The sequence below is a fragment of the Takifugu flavidus genome, chromosome 2 (assembly GCF_003711565.1).
Source record: "Takifugu flavidus isolate HTHZ2018 chromosome 2, ASM371156v2, whole genome shotgun sequence".
NCBI lineage: Eukaryota > Metazoa > Chordata > Actinopteri > Tetraodontiformes > Tetraodontidae > Takifugu > Takifugu flavidus.
The window spans coordinates 13,696,193-13,714,633 of NC_079521.1; the positions used below are offsets into that span (position 1 = coordinate 13,696,193).

Here is an 18,441-nt window from a genome sequence, read left to right on the forward strand (position 1 = left end):
ACTACAGCTATGTATTATTAGAGTAATAATTATATTGCCATCACTTACGGTATTTTTTTTACCAGCTTCACCATCTTAAGAAAGATCTCCAGTAATTCGAGTGTGCTGACCAGTTAACTGGATCCGTTTCAGTAAAGAAAAATCTTAAAAATGCTTCCATAATGTCGCTGGAATTCTGGTCTTACAGCAGAACTGGGACGGAAGCCAGATGTTCCATTTATCATCTTTAAAAACTCTCTATAGCAAGAACCTCCCCTATCAACTCCACACACTCACCTCATCCCCATCATGTTTCAGTTTCCTCTGTATTTCAACATCTTTTAATTTATGAAGGAATCTCTGAAGATTTATAATGATCAAGATAAAGTGTTTCCATATGTCAGCCCTGTTCTATAGAACTATGGGGAGCACCAATTTTTCATTTATTATATAATGTACGTGTGGGCTGTGTCTCTTGTGTGCTGTTGAATTATCCTCCATGCATTACACTGTGTTGTAATTTTGTTGAACAGATTGTGAATACCGGATCTATTTAAATGTTAAACTGGGAAAGGGGGCAGAGAAGTGTTGGGGTTTCTTGCTAATCTGGTCTCCTCCTACAGTCCAAAAAGGTGAATTTTTGTGAGATTCGATTAGAGACTCTAAATAGTCGTGTGAGTGAATGGCGTGTTTGCTCTTTAACGGGCTGGTGACCTGTTGAGGGTGTATTCCTGCCTTGCACTCAGTGGCTGTTGGGACTGGTGCCAGATAATGATGAATGAACAGAGGGTGGTGACCCTCTGTTTTAATCGCCCCAAATATGCTTCATACAGCACTCTACTTGAACTTGACAGCAGTTATAATTGTTGAGGTACATTAGTTCTGCTGTTGGTTGTACATCATAAACTCCACAAACAGAACCAGATGTTGGAAACAGCTGGTACTCCTCAGTTTTTGCCGACAGCAGCGTTGTTTAAACCTCTCTGTGTGGAGCTGAGCAGCAGATTTGACCATGGTAAGGCAAAATAAAGCATTAAATATCAATTGGACAGCCTGTCATTTTGTCATCCTGTATGATGGGTACACAGTATGCCCAGAAACAGAATTGTAATTATTTTTACCACACTCAGGGTAGCCTTAAATAAGTGCACCACCTATACTTGAACTACTGTATAATTGGCAACTGTGCAATATATTTATTTCCTCTAGATGGCAGCATTGGCATTGACTTACAAGAATACAGTGTAGAGTGAGTGAGTGAGTGAGTGAGTGAGTGAGTGAGTGAGTGAGTGAGTGAGTGCGTGAGTGAGTGCGTGAGTGCGTGAGTGAGTGAGTGAGTGAGTGAGTGAGTGAGTGAGTGAGTGAGTGAGTGAGTGAGTGAGTGAGTAAATAAATGTTGACACAGTTTTGAATTTATTCTGTTGAAGTTGAATGTTCACTGAAAAAAAACATATCTTCCCTTGAAGCTCATTTCAGAGCTGTAGATTTCAACCATTTCAAAAATCAACCATATCCATATCAGGTCGGTGATTTATGGCATCTCATGAACAAAACTGCATCATTGGCACCTCATTACAGTCGGAACTAGGACTGAAAAATGAATCAAAACATTAATCTTTTACTATAACTACCTAAGTTTACATATCCTACTAGCTTTGAAACGCTTGGTTGGTTTCTGTTGTTCCAAGCTTGAGATATTGAGCAATACGTCTCCTCAACAAACAGATTTTCTCCTCTAGTTTGTGCTTCTTGTCAGTTCACAGTTTATCACAGTTTCTGCATCACCTAATTTATACTGTCTTTCCAATTTTTGCAGTATCCTCCCTCACAAGATGTACAATGTGTTTCCTCTTTTTTCCATCAATTTCTTAATTTAACAGCACAAATCCACAAAAATAAAATTTTCAAGTTTCATTTTTCCCTATTTTGACCCCACATATTATTATTATTATTGAAGAGATAAAGGTTGTGTGTGTGTGTGTGTGTGTGGTGTGTGTGTGTTACTGCTAACTGCCCTCTGCTCCTATGTTCCACCGGTCTGGAGCTGGTGTCTGGGGTGCCAGGGGACCTTTGCTCACAGCATGTTCTCGTTGCAGCCGTCACCTGGACAGTTTAGCAGAGACTTATATGGCTTATATGGCTTATATTGATCCTTATATGGCTAAAAGCTAACATCTACCATCTTCCATCCTCACAGGTTAGCCATGCTCTTTAGACAAAAATGCTCTGGACACGAGAAGAAGTGTTTACAACTCTGTCATCAATCGGGTGCAAAGGTCAACACTAGTAGGACTGTGTTGATTTCACAGTAAGTTCTGAGCGCTGCGAGGAATCACTCGCAGCACTTTTATACAGAAAATCAGCCACCACAAATTTCGCTTAAGGTGGAAGGATTTTTTACCTCACTTCTGCCCTCCGGATCATAAAGATCTTTATACTATTTATTTGTTTGTTTGTTTGTTTAAACTCTATTTGACCAGATCAGGGTCACGCAGTGTTGTTTTTCAGTAAGAATAAAAAGGTGCCGGAGCTGTAACAGAAGAGCAAACAGCCATTCTAGAGTCAAAACACAGACACTGTTCATGATGAAATATTGGAGACACTTTTTGAATCCCCCAAAACTGGCAAAAAACCTCACTGAATCATACCTTAAACTGAGAGGATAGTTTTTTTTCTATGTTGATGAAACTGAATTTCTTTTCACATGAAATGTTGTGTAAACACAAATGTGTGTCAAATGGCCATAGGAAATTTCCCGAAATTGCCAAATCCCAGAGAGATTAATTGGTATCCTCCTCCTGATTACTGGTAGTCACGGAACACTTGACTCAAGCTCGGCTGAACCTTGTTTTGAATCAAGAGAGCTCTATGCTGCGAGTCAGGAACAGCTGCTTTCACTTCCAGTTTTTAACGGCTAGAGCAATGAAACCTTTGCGGGTCCGTGGCACCTGAGACATACAAGACGGGTTTTTAAGGAAGCTGTCAGGATTCCTGTGGATGCTTGATGTGAGGGAGCACTATGACAGCGCTCAACACATCTGTGGCTCTTCTGCTCCTGCTGCCTATATTATTGACAGGTAAGAAAGAAAATCATTTATTTCTTTTATTTTATCATTTGGTTGATTTATTTTGCATTTATTATCGTTGTTAATGAAAATCACATAACATGGTAGACAGCCCGGTAAATTAGCTGATATATTTGATGTAATATTTAAAGTCTGATGTAACACATAACTATTTTCATGAACTATTTCTAATATGTACACCTTTACTTTTAAACTTCATTGTTATATACTGTATATTATGTGTGTGTGTGTGTGTGTGTGTGTGTGTGTGTGTGTGGCAGGGAAGATGGCATATATATATACACGGTACTTGTTGTAGTCTGAAATTAGTCAAATTTATACCCCTTTACCAGGGGTCAATACTATTCAAACTGTTGGGATCAATTTGAAAAATGTTATATATTTAAAGACACCAATTCATACATGTGTGTTGTCATCTCCTTCAGGAGATGGGAAATACCTGTAGTTATATGACCTTATGAGTCACCCTCATAATGTCACTAAGGATTAATTGGTATGAACTTTGCACAAACCCTATCCATCCCGAAACTGACGGTGAAATTTTCCCTACATGCAGTTTCCTGTTTTCATATCCAGCCACAGCATTAATTACCAAAGGTTAACTTTCATTGGCGCATGGGAATATATAGTGAAACGGGAAATAAGGAAATTGAATGCCTTTGTCATTAAATTTAAGCAGAATTACTTATTTAAAATGTATTTTATACATGTCATGTGGCATTTTTGACAGGCGTGTGTCCCCAGAGACCCAGAGAGGTGTATGTGAAGGCAGGGGAGATGGCGTCGCTGTTCTGTCCTCACACAGGGCACCAGCAGAGGCTGACCTGGACCAGTCACATCCTCCCAGAGAGGGACCTGGATTTGACGGAGGACATGTCCTCGTCAGAGCGCAGACGGACGGGCCTCCTGGTTCATGGGAGGAACCTCGTGGTTCTTGAGGCTTCTATCAACCATCAGGGGAATTATTCCTGCTCTTTGGGGTAAAATATAAATGTACCCAAACAACATTACTCAAAAGAAGATAAAGCATTTACAACTAAAACGTGTTGGTCGCTATGGAGACACAATCCATTTTAATGATCTACATAGTGTGGCGGATACACGCGGCTTTCCTTCTTGCTTTCACACATTTTGGTTGTTTGGGCTGACAGCTGTAAACGCAGCAATTAGAAGCTTCATGAATGACACGACTGACTACGTTAACAGGAACAGGAGCAGACGGTTCTGGTTCAGGCTGACCGTGTTACCAGCACAGAGCCCAGAGTTGGAACCGAGGACGACGTACTCTCAGACATGCTTCACTCCAGAGGCCTGCACGCTGAGGTGTCCTACCGCGAACACACCGGCTCAAGACATACCAAACATGACCATAAATGAAATCGTGTGGCACAAGGTGCTGAATAACCCACACGCGCACGAACGCACACGTTTCCATGTGCCTGTCAATCATCTGGAGCTGAAGAATCAATCTCCTGTCATGCAGGAGGGTGAATCGTCAACACCATATTATATCTCCAGTGTGGAGGAGAAAGACGGGGGCATCTACACATGTGTCAGATCCTACCTCTACGGAGGCCAAATGTATAACAAGACCTTCGCAGTGGCGCTGGATGTTCAGCCAGGCAGTAAGACACACTTGTTTGATTGGCGACCATGTTTGCTGAAGCCACTGTGAGTCTGATGTTGCTGTTCTGCTGCTGTGCAGGACAATCAGAGCAGCCGAGGATACTTTCGCCGCACGCAAATGATGTATTTCATGTGGATTTAGGTCAGTTCTGTGTGATTCCCTCGCAGTAGATCGCTGCAAACTCGATCTTAAGACTCCAAAATTCCTTTTCCTAGGCTCAGCCTTGGTGATCGACTGTCGGGCTGTTATGTACTCGGAGTTTGAAGAGGTGTTCTGGTTAAGCGGGGACTCGTTCCTGGACACCAACGAGAGCTTACCAGTTTACTACAACTACACCAGGTAAACGCCTCACACAGGCGCGCCAGTTCTTGTGGCTACAATCCCACCGTGCATACTTTCACACCTCCTTCCTGGTCATTTTTTTTCCAGTGAATCGACCGGTACAGAGATAAAAATGACAGCATCGCTGGTCTTCAGAGAAGTGTCGGCGGAGGATCTGTCCAAGCGCTACACCTGTAAACTGGAATCTGAGAGCGTGCCCTCCACCTTCGTCACCGTCACTTTGGAACAAAAAGGTGCCCCTTTTACTGCTGGTGCTGACTTTGATTTATCCGCGTGAGGGTTGCATGAAATGAAGTGGGTGATCCTGTGACCAGTTCTGCTGTGTTCAACATCTCTGACACAGGTTTTTTAATTGCTTATAATTGATCCCCTGTAGCCTCTTTGAACTTCTTGGTGGAAGCTCTTTGGATTGGGATTGGGATAGTCATTGTTCTCACTGTGATGGCAGCAGTTCTTTATATAAAGCTGAAAAAGAGCATAGTTTTCTCTCTGCAAGATGCTCAGACTTGCCATGGCAGCACTTCAGGTAAGACCAGTCATTTAGGACTATAATCATCTGCTCCTCATAGCTTCTGTGAAACACCTGTGCGTTGCCGCGATGGTCACAATTTCCGCCGCTGCTTTTTGTTTTTGCACAGGTGGAAAGAGCTACGATGCCTTGTTGGTGTCTTACAAGAATGAAGAAGACACAGGAATGATGGAACTTGACAGGAAATGGATGAAGAGTATTTTGGAGGAAAGATTTGGCTATGCTGTTTATGACTGCGGCATCATGAGGGGGAAAGGTAGGCATGTCAGGTGTAGTCTGATAGAGACTGAACTAAAGCAACGGAATCAATAACCCGGACTCTTGTGTGCAGGGGACGCTCTGTCAGATCGCATTCAGCAGAGCCGGACTGTGATCCTGGTTCCCACCTCCTCCGATGGTTGTCTGGAATCTGGCCTGCTGAGCCACAACCACATAGCCCTCATGAAGCAGAGCAGTCGTGTGGTTCTCATCAGATCTGAATCCTCAGCATCACCAAGGTCAGAGGAACTGCAGCATCTTGCCAAAGATGGACACTGCGTGACGTGGAAAGGGACGAGCTCCAGGTTATCATCCTCCTCCTTCTGGAAGGAGCTGCAATGTTACCTACCTGTCCCACAGCAAACCAAAAGGAGACCTTTGCTGAGCACATTTACTAAGCACGATAACTGTGAAACAATGGACACGCATTACTGTTAGTAACTGCTTTCAGTTGAATACTACAGATAACTGTGGCCCGGCTTATTGTCTTTGTATTTCAAGTTATTTTAGTTCAAGCTTTACAAATGTGTTGTTTTTACATCGATACATAAACAATAATTGACTATTTATTCAACAAATTTCTCCATTTATGCATCGTAGTCTAGTCAATGAAGAGAAGAGAAAGACAGGGAAAAACGATATGAAACTGAAAACCTACAGCTCACATTTGACCTTTGGTTTGTTTCTAGATTACTTATCTCTATATACAGACAAGGGAAGATTTACTCCCTGTTCCAGAAAATTAGGCTGACTCACGTTGCTATTTGTCTGTTAATGATTCGTCATAGTCTTGTCCAGACATGTCCTGTTAATGTGCCGCTATTATAACACGTAATATCTCTGCATAGATATTAATCTTATTATTATCCAAGATAGTTTTCTATGTCAACTGGATTGTTTTTCTTGGTGACTCACCACCATGTGAGGGGTGATCCATGTGAGTCACCAAGCAGACAAAGTGGAGACACACCAACTGAAACTAGGTGAAGGACCCTGCCAACAACTCTCAGGGGACCACCCAGAACATTCTAATGGTTCACAAGGGCTCTATTTTCAAGCTCTGTCCCCAGCGAGTTCAGATCTGAAGAAGCCTTCTGGATAGAAGGCGAAACCTCTTCAAAAGAGAAGTGAAACAATCCAGGTGACACAGAAAACTACGTAGGATAACACTTAATATTTAACCACATGGTGGCAGCATACACAAAACAAAACGCTTTAATCTTTCTGCTGATTAAATTGCTAAAATTGTCGGACAACAGACGTTTGTCATATTTGTCTACGAACGGCTCATTTCAATGTGCGCATCTTATTTTTCAGACAACAAAAGTGTCATTTAAAAAAATCCATTCATTTAGTTATTCTAAAAAAGGAATGCATGTTTATGCATTATTCTGAATCTGGTAAATATTTAGTGTGAAACCACATATGCTGGTGAAAATGAAACTTACGGAAGAGAGATAATGCTCCCATTGTAAACAACCCTTTAATTAGTAAAGAGAACAATATTATTAATGATAATGATTATTTGTTAATAATCATTATGCACTCTTCACACCGCCAATAATGATTATTTAATAATGATTATTAATCATATTGTTCTCTTTACTAATTAAAGGGTTGTTTACAATGGGAGCATTATCTCTCTTCCGTAAGTTTCATTTTTCACCAGCATTGTGGTTTCACGGGTTTGGGGAAATTACGGTCGGTTTCGCTGCGCAGTTGAGCTGATTGATTTTACGCGCTTTTTGCGACGTTTCCGATCGTTTTGTGCGCATTAAAGTTGGCATGATGATGATGAAATGTCTCCTCTATCTGACTGCACTCTTCACATCATTAACAGGTAAGGGCCGTTGCCATGTAAACGCAGATTAGGAGACCAACGCGAAGAAGAAAAGAGGATACCTGGATAACGTTAAGATGGAATTTCACGCAACAGGATGCGAAAATAATAGAAACACGCTATGATCACGTCTGTCAAACTCAGACATAGCTACAATGTAAAAACGTGTCGCCTTTTAAAGAAATCTGTTAGTAAAAAAAATGTGTGGTTTTGTAAAAGAACGGGAAATAAGACACGGACTTCTCTTCAGAGCGTGGCTTTTCTCTGACAAAACTTGACAGCTGTATTAAAACCTGACTTGGTATATGAGACGCATATCAATGTATGTATTTCTAGCAATTTAAGTTTAGACTGGAAGCTCCCTTATTTTTCACACAATGGAAAGCAATATGGTCAATACAAATAGAATTTTTATTGATGTAAGCATCAAAGATCCCCCCCCCCCCCCCCCCCCCCCCTTTTGGTTCCTCTTTTGGTTCCTCTTTTGGTTCAAATGGTTCCTTATAAACCAAGACTATTAGACAATGTCAATTTTTCCACATGAAAACCAGGAAAAAGCAAACATCCCAGCAAGTTTAAAGGTGTTATAAGAGATTACACAGCTTTAATCCAGCAATATAGGTCTAAAATATTTATTTGTGGAGAGTTTGTAAGTCACACATGACTGTAAAACCAAATAACTTTTCATTTGCAGGTGTGTGTTCTCAGACACCCAAAAATGTACAGGTTATGGCAAGTGAGATGGTGGCGCTGCACTGTCCTTTGAACACTACAACAATCTGGATCTATTACGCCGCCCAGGCGAAGGACCTGTCTGCGATGTCCATGGCAGAGCAGAGGCAGATGGGTGTGGTGGTGCACGGAAGAAATTTGGTGATCCTCAGCGCCTCTGTGGGGCATCAGGGGAATTACTCGTGTTCTGCAGGGTAAAGTCCAGTCGGTCCTAATGACAATCTTTAAAGACTTCTAAAATTAGAATCTGGACTGGTTTCTTGAGGCTTTTCCACAAATGATGTGACAGGAATAAAAGTGGACAGTCGTGGTTCAGACTGACGATTGAGGCGACGCGGAGCAGTACGTTTGATCAGACCTGTAATGCGAAAGAGTCCTGCACCTTGAAGTGCCCCGAAAAGAATGCTCCTGCTGAAAACATCCCAGGTATAAAACCCAGCGGCATCACATGGCACAAGGTATGTAGCTGGAGCAGAGAACAGAGCGAGCTATCCACTGTTTTTGAGTCATTTGGTTAAGTCCTTGTTTCTCCTTTTAGGCGGGTTACTTCAGGCGCGTGGAGGAGAAGGACCACGGTGTCTACACCTGCACCAGACATTATCAGTGTCACGATCAGTTATATAACATGACCTTCACCATGTTGCTTGACGTCAAACCAAACAGTATGCCTGCACACCTCTGCAGAAGTCCATATTCTCTCATGGTAATGTCATGAAAGTACCCTGTCGGCTTTTTATATACTCAGAAAAATACAGAGAATATCAGAAATCAGATATCATTTCACCGGGAATGGGCGAGACGTTCTATGTAGATTTAGGTGAGTTTCTATTGTTTCTATTGTGAGTTTCTAAGTTGAATTCTCTGCAATTCAAACCTACGCTAACTCTGCTTTTGACCAGGCTCGAGGGTGGTGATCAACTGCAAGGCTGTCATGTACTCAGAATTCGATGATCTGTTCTGGTTGATCGGGGAGGACTTTGTTACCACTAACCAGAGTCTGCCAGTTTTCTACAATCCTACAAGGTGTACTAATGGATTTTCCAGACCCTTTGCAACAGCAATTTTAATAACTGGTTTTAATTCAGCCGCATCCTTTGACTTAGCAGTGAATCTAAATCTGGAGAGATTAATATGACGGCATCGCTGGTGTTCAGCAATGTATCCGAGGCTGATTTGTTGAGGAATTATACATGTAAACTGGACACCGCCAGCCCGCCGGGAACATTCGTCACCATCCGCTTGGAGAAAAATGGTACGTTTGTCATCCAGTGTTTAGTCACGCAGGCTACCGACGGGTCTCAAAATCATCTTGCTCTCAAATTTCCCCGCAGGGTCTTCTCCTCCTTCTTATCTTTCCCTGGCTGTCAGCGTCGGCTGCGTTGTGTTCTTCATGATTTCTGTCGTAATTGTCTACGCGAAGTTCAAAATTTACATGGTTTTGTTCCTGCGGGACACCCTCGGCTGTCACCGCAGCTCCTCAGGTACTTGTCGGACAGTCCATGTTGTACCTGTACTTGATTTCTACCTGTTTGCACTGAAAGCTGCTGCTGTTTGCTTAGATGGAAAGAGCTACGATGCATTTTTGATGTGCTACAAGAGCGACACAGACGGAGGACTCAATGAACAAGACAAATGTTTTCTAGAGAGTGTTTTAGAAGAAAGATTTGGCTACAGCCTCTGCCTTTACGATCGAGATGTCTTGCCAGGGAACGGTATGTGCAATATATAGATGCATGTTAAAGAACCCACAGAGGGAGCCCCATGAAATGATGGTCTGTTTTCTGTTTGCAGCTGCACCAGATGCAGTGTTGGACAGCATCGAGCAGAGCCGGACCGTGGTTTTGATTCCCACTTCATCAGATTCCTGTCTGGAGTCTGGCCTCCTGATCGCTGTTCACTCAGCCCTTGTGGAGCATCGGACTCGTCTAGTGTTCATCCAAACTAATGTAGAACAGGGCACGTGTTCGGGGTCTGTGTCGGAGGCCTTGCAACTCCTCGCTGAGGCTGGAGATCGAGTGACGTGGAAGGGCTCAAGCTCCGTGCCACTCTCCTCTTCCTTCTGGAAGAGGTTACGATACTACCTACCGGCCTTGCAGAATGTGAAAAAAATAAGACTTTTACCCTAGACAAATCAGGATGTTACATGAGTGAAGGGTTAAAAATGCTAAAGTTAAAAATCTGAGATTGCTAACAGTTAAGACTCTGTGTGTGATTTAATAATGTGTTAGTTATGACTCCTCATACATTCATCCAAAATAGTCAACTTTAATCATCACAGCTATGATCCGTCTATGTAAGCAGGTACTGTTGTGGTTTTGCTTTGTATAAACATTAAATGTTCTCCTTATTCAGTCATCATCCGAAAGCTCATGCTGAGTTTTGAACGACATATGTGCATTTTACAAAGATAAGTTGTCTGCTATGCCTCTGATGCCTCATGTCCTTGAAAGATGCTGGAACAGGCAGCAACAGACTTGTTCTAGAAACACAAGCTATGTATAGGATGGAGACTGGCTGTTAGCATCCAGCAGACAGCATGAGGTGTCATCCCAACTCAGAGAGGTACAGTTGGCCTGGTGAGCGTTCAGGTACCACGGAGACCGGGGGCAGTGCAGTGGTGACTAATGTTTCAGTCAAATGACCTTTTGGTTTTTTATTTACCACTAGGTTTTTGCTCAGTGCATCTTTGTTTATTTTTTGACTCATTGGCTGCAGGGCAACCTTTTGAAAAGAACAATCTCCTGGTACTCTATCTTGCATTTTTTTGGACATGAACAAACAGACAAGTGCCTTCTAAGTGGAAAGGCCTTTCCACCTTCTTCTCCTCGTCCTCCCAACATCGAGGCACTGAAGAAAAGGCTGAAAAAAATTCCTGTCAACACGAGGAATAGATAAATATATCGATGAGGTGTAGAGAAAGCAGCCATTCTGCTGTGACCTGACCGCAGATGTGAGAACTCTGAATCCGGTAAATTGGCTTTCACACAATATATACAATATATCTGGAACAGCTCTGTGGGAGCTCAGTCTGTGCGGGTGGGATCATGCCATGGCATAATTTGGCATTGTGATAGCAGGGGGAGGTTCCAGGACACGTTCTGAGCACTACCGAGGTACTCTTGAACAAGGCACCGAACCATAAAAGGCTCACATATGACCCTGCTCCCTTTGTATGGCTGCTAAGTTCAACCACCATCCCTGTCTGGAGTCATTAATGACAGTCACTGTGTTTCAGGTTGACGTACCATCAGTGCAAGAAACATTTAAAATCAAATCCAATCATATAGGCTGTAACAGCAGCCACTATCCACAAAGTCAAACTTTATTAAAATCATGCATTATCTACAGTCCACGCTGCATTTTTGTCTGCAGTTTTGTTTGTGCAGAAATGGTGCTTCCATTCACAAAACAATCAAACAGACTGGAGTCAGTATATGAAGGAATAAACTGCTGCTTGTTCAAACACAACCGACACAGGAAACCAAATACCTACTACTTCAGCTACGTGTCCTGTGAAAACCTTGCATCTCGTGTCAGAGTCTAAGAGCGAGAAGTGACGGAAAAATACCAAGAAACAACACATGTGGTTATCAACATGGGGTGTGTGGGTGTGTGTGTGTGTGTGGGGGGGGGGCATCATGACTGATCAGCAAGCAGTATATACAGATGGAGAGAAGCAAGACAGACATGGGATCTGTTATCTTTTACTTTATCTTGCCCATTTTGCTGCGAGCATGCTGCGTCAGAAACCAGAGAAGGATAACCCCGGGTAATCCGCTTCAAAATCTTATTTTATTGTAGGAGTTGAGATGTTTTTAAGAGTAAAGTTGTCATGTTGAAGGATTCAATGTCTTTTTCAATTTATATTTTAAACTAGAACAGATATTCAACCCTGTGTCTGTGGTTTAAAAAACAAACAGCTTATTAACTGTCTTAGACCTTCGAAAGGATATTACACATGAGCGCTACAGAGCTGTGGAGGCAGAAATATTTATGATGCCCTGCCTTGGACCGGAAAAGACAGACGAGGGGGTCACCTGGTCCAGGACAAGCAAAGATGGGAAACATTTAAGCTTTGAGTGTGGAATGAACTTTGTTGCTGAGACACAACATTCTGGACAGTACACATGTCTCACATGGTAAATTATCATTTGTTTTAACTGAGATTTTAATTCAATATAATTGATACTAAGCATCTCTCATTTATAAGATCTTTAACAAACGATCAGTTAAATTTTACGTGGACTGAGCATCATCTTTTTTTGCTGTCCAGTGACAGGAACTGGTCCTTCCACCTGCAGGTGCTGGAGAGAAAAAGTCTGGGATGCTACCAACCTGAAGACGGTGCACAATATCTGCTTGTGAATCAAGGAGGGAATATTTCCTGTCCAGGTCTCAGCTGCAGTGACAACACAGATGTAATTTGGTACAAGATGAAGCAAAAGGTGGTGTGTGTGAGCGGGCTGGAGGAACTTTGGAGGAACACACACCAGTTCAAACTAAAGTGATGCGTGTCCCCCTCCAGGGTATCAGAGCTGTCTCCTCGCAGCGCAGAGGGTCCTGCGAGCACAGCGGCTGGCTGAAACTCTGCCAGGTCAGCACGTATGACACTGGTGTGTATTTCTGTGACAGACAAACCACAGACAACTGGATCTTCCGGAGAGCCGTTAACGTCACTGTTGTACGTAAGTGCTGTCAAGGTGCAAGGATAGCCACTTAAAGCTTATGCTACATGTATAATGCTAAATGGTGATGCTAAATATACTTTATTTATCTTAATTTAAGCTCACCCTCTTTATCTTTTGACAGCTGGTTGTATTCTTTAGCTATTTCTTTAGCTGATATTTTACTCCCCAATGGGCTGCTGACAATTACCAGTGGCTGCTCTTGTTTCACCTCATCATCATCATCATCATCATCATTTCTATTAATGGAGCTGTGTAACTGATTGCATGTACCTTAACAGCCTATTACACACCAAGAGAACCTCCCAAAATCATGTATCCTGATGGAAACCTCACAGAGGAAGTGGAGCTTGGTAAGAACAACAGCGCAGTACGGTCTGATTGTGTTCTGAACAGGGGTTTGATGTTAGATTACTAGCTGTCACACAGGGGTCAGTGATTTGTACCTATTTCAGGAGAGCCTCACACTCTGGAATGCAGAATCCATTTTCCCATCGACATCATGAGAACGCATCCACCCGAGGTGCAGTGGTACATGAACCATAACATGGGGAAAACCCCCCGGGTGCTGATGGACAGTCAACAGTGAGTCATTGTTTCATTTGTTCTCATCATCAGTCAAACAAGAAATCTGAAGTCGTGAACTTTCTTTCTGTCCAGACTGGCAAATAACATTTTTAAAGTGGTCAAGGTCACTCAAAGAGCAGTCATCGAGGAGGTGACCCCACAACATTTGCACAACACGTACACCTGCACGGCCACCAATATCAATGGAAGCAGCACTGTTACCATCAGACTGAAGCAAAGACACAAAGGTGGTGTTGTTCCTCGTCAACCTGGGCTATTTCCATTAAGTCTAAATGCGATGCCTGTTTAAACTAATTTGAAAAGAGGAACATGAATGATTAATTATACAGTAGAATTTATATGTTTAACAGCAATAATTCACAATTTGGTTAACTAATTTCTGAGAACCATAATTACTTCTGTGATTTCAAGTGATTAAATGTGGGTTGTAATGTGGAGACTTGTTTACAGTAAAATGGCCGTGTCTGGTTCAATATCCCATTGGACCTTTGCTGCTGGTGGCCGGGCTGGGCATCATTTTGCACATGAAATGGTTGGAACTGCAGCTGATCTTCAGATCCTACTTCCAGTTTGGAAATCACAGCAGAGGTCAGGACCTCACACCCGTGGACATGCACTGACACACATGCGAAACCCAAATTTAACTGACATGCACTTCCTGACTAGAGCTACTGCTAGGCCTCACAGGATGTGGCTTCAGTTCTAGACACACTTGCTGCAAAATGTACTTTGCTTTGGATGGAATTTGGATTTCTTTATTCCACCTCATAATCACATACAGAAAGAACAATCATTGCTTTCTGCTCTCTTTCTGATTCACCGCCACTGGTCAGCTGAGAAAGAGTTCGATGTCTTTCTGTCATTTGTGTGGCCTCATAAATCCTCTCCGTCGCCCCCTGGCACCCATGACGAAGGTAAACGCAGCGCTCGAATTTGTGAGCTGGCGTGGTGTCGCATGAATATTAATCTTTTACAACAGCAGGTTGCACCAATTCGAACCTGCTCAACTGGAAGAAAGGTGGTGCCACAGAGAGACCACTGGAGGCGCTGCTGCCCCAGGTGTTAGAGGAGTGGGGGCATCGCCTCTGCCTCCTGGAGAGGGACGTGCTTCCTGGGGGAGGTCAGGTGATCAGACATCGCTGTGCGATTATGCGTGTTGGCAGTTTGACACTGATTGCTCCCATTTTATTTCAGTGTATGCAAACGATGTGGTCCTCTCTATCCAGAGGAGCCGGATGCTTATCTGCGTCCTGTCAGCTGACTACCTCTCCAACACCGATGCTGTTTTCATCCTGGAATCAGGAATCCAGGTAGACAAGTTTCTCACGTGACGTGGATGTTGAGTGAGGTTGTTGTGGTGAATATAAAAACAATTGAAATACTGTAGTTAATTTTAGTGATTAAATACGGCTGTTTGTGGATAGTAGCCTTTATGGTGATGGCATAGTATGTTGTATTAGTTCCAGTGAAAGTACTTAAAACCATGACCTGGTTTCATTATGTCTACTGACAAAGGGGTAAGAAATCTGTACCCACGTGTGAAACCAAAAGTAGTACCACCCTTTTAAATAGCTGTCAGAATTTGAGATTATTAAATAAATATTTAAAGGCTTTGTTTATTTCCTTTTCTTAAGGCTTTGTTGCTCAAATCTACCACAAAACTCCTCCTGATATGGACCAATAAAGCTTCAGCAGGCAAAATCAAGCCCGACCCCCCATTGCCCCTCCTGGTCCAAAAAGCCTTGAAGGTGCTGCCAAGTCTGGACTGGACCTCAGGAAATTCTGAGAGGAGAACCGGCAACTTCTGGAGATCTTTGAAAAAGTTGTTGCCCAGTGACAACATGAGTGGGTACTAGTGTACGAGAATCTAACGGTTTTATCTCTACACATGACTGTGCACTGAAATGTGTAAATGTCACCTGGAAACTTTCATACTCAGGGAAAAAATGAGCTACATTTTCCACAGATATATGATTGGTTGTGCTTCCCTTTAAAAAGCAGGCAAGCAAACCTGTTATTTTACAATGACATAGGTTAACAATATACTGAATAAAACATGTAATTTAACAAGTAATTTAATACTGTATGAAATGAATGTCTGCTTGTACCTTTTCTGTATGAACAAGTTAGAAAGGCATATTAAAATCATATTAAATATGGACTGAATAGCTTTTCTTGTAAAATTGTTTTACTACAGTCGTCGATGTTCAGAGAAAGTCCATTTAAACAAACGATCATAACAACACTTTAACCTTTAAGCTCTTCAGTTCGAATGAAAACAGGAAAACAGTCATACGCCACACTGAAAAGCATTGTGGTTTTATTGGTGATTTCCAGGATATTCATAGTGATAATACATGGAAAAAATATGTCCAGTAACTGTCTAACAGCAGAACTCTCCAAAAGTGAACATACAGACGCACACGAATTGACAATGGAAAAACTAAATTCAGGAAAATGCGTCATCCAGATCATACCCTAAATACGCACATCTAAGCATGCATACTGATACAAGACATTGCAATTTACAAATGTAAAAGTTAAGCATAATCACACTTCTATATACATTTTTTACATAAGTATTAGCAAAGTGAGCTGATGATCACGACCAGTGTTAAAGGAAAACACAATGTTCTAATTGGGAATCAACTGTAGCAAAATGTACACAGATTAGTTGTGTGTATGTGTGTTTTTCTAAACCTCACCTATGATCAGAGGTCTGTTGAATTAATATTAGTCCATCAGCATCAGCCAGTAGTGGTTTGAAACATTGATGTGATGAAGTCATGAAGTAGTAAAAGAAGGCTTGACATACTCTATCCACCATTTAAAGAGTAATTCAAGGCTTCAGAAACACAGCTGACGTATGTATTGTGAATGCTTAATACATGGCCGTCATTTAGGACTTTTCTGCTTGGGTCTTTATCTTTCTCTCCCAAAGCCTCTGATTATCTGAGAAGCCATGCTTGCCCTTGTTGAAGGAATTGGGTCCTGCAGACGTTGGTGTCTCCCTGTGAACATTCAGTACGATTAATAACTTCAAACAGAAAAAAACAGATTTTCCATAAACCAAAATATTACTTCCCAGTCCAATTATACAGTGTCTGTTGTATGTGCCAGTATTTTCTATACCTGCCAATATTTTTCATCCTCATCTTTGCTTCTGGAGGCATCTCCTCAGGTTCACTCTGGCAACAGAAAAAGTGAAGATGAGCCTCTGACATTTTGTAATTAATAGGACTCAATGTGTACTTACATCATCATCTTCATTAAAAACAGATGCCAGTCCTGGCTTTTTTGGAGGGACTGATGGCACAGGTTCTTTTGGTTTCTAAAACAAAAAATATATATCTATCTATATACATATTAATGCAGACTTCTAAAATAAAGTATCTTCAAAATGGGTCTAAACGGTCCATGTTGATTAAGTGATCAATGCGCCAATATGATAATTGTTAGCAATCTGCCATTATTTGAATACGCCTGCAACTATCAGTGGTTGACATCAATTGTCACACACTCACAGTTGCTCCAAGTTTGATGGATATGGGATTCGACTTCTTCCCCATCTGACTCCTCATGCTTAAGCCTATCTTGGAGATTTTGCAAGGTGCTGGTGGTATTTCGAATGCTTCGTCCTCGTCATCCTCCTCCTGTGTGAGATGGTGGGATGTGCGTTTGACTGCAGGCCCTTCTCCTCCCACAGTGCTACAAGAGACAGGCTTAGTTTTCACTCTGCCTTCCTCCTCCTGCGGCCCTGCTTGAGGCAAGACAACTCACCGAGGTGAACAACAGTTTCCAATGAAGCCAGTGAGAATAAAAAGTTGTTGACACCTTTACCCGTGTGCCTAACATTAGGTTACTATCCACCCATGAACCAAATGATATCTGGTTCCTTATAAGTAAATGCATTGTAATTATTTCTACGTCTAAAAAGAATATATATATAAACTTGGATAAACCCCTTAAGATGTACCGTTTCCTTTGCACGTCTAAGAACAATTTGTCTGCAGGCCCCAAATGATTTGTTTTAGATTGCTGTGTAGCATGTAATAGCATTAAATAACTATTGCAAACAGCTAAACTGAATGACGCTATAACGCTAACCGCTAAATGCAGTTGAGCATCTTGAGAAAGATAAATCTGCTAATACAAAATATAAGGGGAAATATACGGAAAATAACACGGTAGCACTAGCAAGCCTACGCAGCTAGCGTCAAATTAGCGACATGTATTGAATATATCGTTTACTTTATGGATGTGATTAGTAGGATGGACGGTACATTTTATACCGTTCGTTTCTCAACCACATTTATACGTTATACTAGCAGAATTATCACCTCCGTCGTCTGCGGAGCCACTTCTTTTACGTGTATAATCCGCCATGATTTTGCCTCCAGATCGTACTTCTTCTTCTTCGGTTAATGAAACCAACAAGACGGACTATAAGGCTAAATTGCGGGGTGATGGCGCCACCTAGTCAACATGCACTTACATTGCTGAGTGGCCATAAGGAATAGAACTAGGCCTTTATTGATAAGGAAGTGAAACTTTTGTAATTGTATTTGAAACAAATGTCACATAGATTTAATGCAAGCCTTAAATCCAGGTAGAAAATGGGGAAATGACACTATGCCTTAGAACAGTGGGTAAGTACAAGGGCATTCATCCTACCATGGAAGCCAGGAATACTAATTGTTTGAGTTTCAGATAGCATGTGAACTCTTTAGTATTAAGAGCACACAAACGACAGACATAGATGAAATATCTTCTTG

General features: G+C 41.9%; 4 protein-coding genes across 13 annotated transcripts; 3 read left to right on the top strand and 1 right to left on the bottom strand.

Moving 5' to 3' along the window:
- Positions 1 to 2,347: 2,347 nt before the first annotated feature.
- LOC130521924 (interleukin-1 receptor accessory protein-like) lies at positions 2,348 to 7,077 on the top strand. 2 transcript variants are annotated; one of them, XM_057025813.1, is made up of 10 exons: positions 2,348 to 3,056; positions 3,796 to 4,045; positions 4,272 to 4,458; positions 4,549 to 4,690; positions 4,771 to 4,833; positions 4,908 to 5,031; positions 5,122 to 5,267; positions 5,411 to 5,560; positions 5,673 to 5,819; positions 5,895 to 7,077. In XM_057025813.1, exons 1-10 carry the CDS (start codon positions 2,999 to 3,001, stop codon positions 6,257 to 6,259), a joined length of 1,632 nt encoding a protein of 543 aa, XP_056881793.1. In that variant the 5' UTR covers positions 2,348 to 2,998; the 3' UTR covers positions 6,260 to 7,077. The 2 variants fall into 2 exon arrangements, with proteins under 2 accessions (XP_056881793.1, XP_056881795.1); XM_057025815.1 differs by lacking the exon at positions 5,411 to 5,560.
- A 144-nt stretch (positions 7,078 to 7,221) lies between these two features.
- LOC130521926 (interleukin-18 receptor 1-like) lies at positions 7,222 to 10,758 on the top strand. 2 transcript variants are annotated; one of them, XM_057025817.1, is made up of 10 exons: positions 7,222 to 7,661; positions 8,356 to 8,587; positions 8,683 to 8,851; positions 8,932 to 9,055; positions 9,139 to 9,210; positions 9,293 to 9,416; positions 9,497 to 9,645; positions 9,725 to 9,874; positions 9,953 to 10,105; positions 10,185 to 10,758. In XM_057025817.1, exons 1-10 carry the CDS (start codon positions 7,607 to 7,609, stop codon positions 10,517 to 10,519), a joined length of 1,563 nt encoding a protein of 520 aa, XP_056881797.1. In that variant the 5' UTR covers positions 7,222 to 7,606; the 3' UTR covers positions 10,520 to 10,758. The 2 variants fall into 2 exon arrangements, with proteins under 2 accessions (XP_056881797.1, XP_056881798.1); XM_057025818.1 differs by having other exon boundaries at positions 9,500 to 9,645.
- Positions 10,759 to 12,004: 1,246 nt separating this feature from the next.
- Positions 12,005 to 16,124, top strand: LOC130521923 (interleukin-18 receptor accessory protein-like). 4 transcript variants are annotated; one of them, XM_057025812.1, is made up of 12 exons: positions 12,005 to 12,162; positions 12,331 to 12,532; positions 12,667 to 12,838; positions 12,919 to 13,078; positions 13,360 to 13,431; positions 13,534 to 13,663; positions 13,739 to 13,893; positions 14,117 to 14,254; positions 14,500 to 14,580; positions 14,646 to 14,791; positions 14,861 to 14,976; positions 15,301 to 16,124. In XM_057025812.1, exons 1-12 carry the CDS (start codon positions 12,060 to 12,062, stop codon positions 15,335 to 15,337), a joined length of 1,512 nt encoding a protein of 503 aa, XP_056881792.1. In that variant the 5' UTR covers positions 12,005 to 12,059; the 3' UTR covers positions 15,338 to 16,124. The 4 variants fall into 4 exon arrangements, with proteins under 4 accessions (XP_056881792.1, XP_056881789.1, XP_056881790.1 ...); XM_057025809.1 differs by having other exon boundaries at positions 12,006 to 12,162; positions 14,646 to 14,786; XM_057025810.1 differs by having other exon boundaries at positions 12,006 to 12,162; positions 14,649 to 14,786.
- Positions 15,970 to 18,296, bottom strand: LOC130521930 (PEST proteolytic signal-containing nuclear protein-like). Of its 5 annotated transcripts, none has more exons than XM_057025825.1 (5): positions 18,007 to 18,296; positions 17,191 to 17,426; positions 16,923 to 16,997; positions 16,799 to 16,854; positions 15,970 to 16,677 (listed from the first exon to the last, which is right to left on the bottom strand). In XM_057025825.1, the coding sequence occupies exons 1-5, from the start codon at positions 18,050 to 18,052 to the stop codon at positions 16,566 to 16,568; spliced, it is 525 nt and encodes a 174-aa protein (XP_056881805.1). In that variant the 5' UTR covers positions 18,053 to 18,296; the 3' UTR covers positions 15,970 to 16,565. The 5 variants fall into 5 exon arrangements, with proteins under 5 accessions (XP_056881805.1, XP_056881806.1, XP_056881807.1 ...); XM_057025826.1 differs by having other exon boundaries at positions 17,191 to 17,423; positions 18,007 to 18,161; XM_057025827.1 differs by having other exon boundaries at positions 17,191 to 17,374; positions 18,007 to 18,147.
- Positions 18,297 to 18,441: the final 145 nt, after the last annotated feature.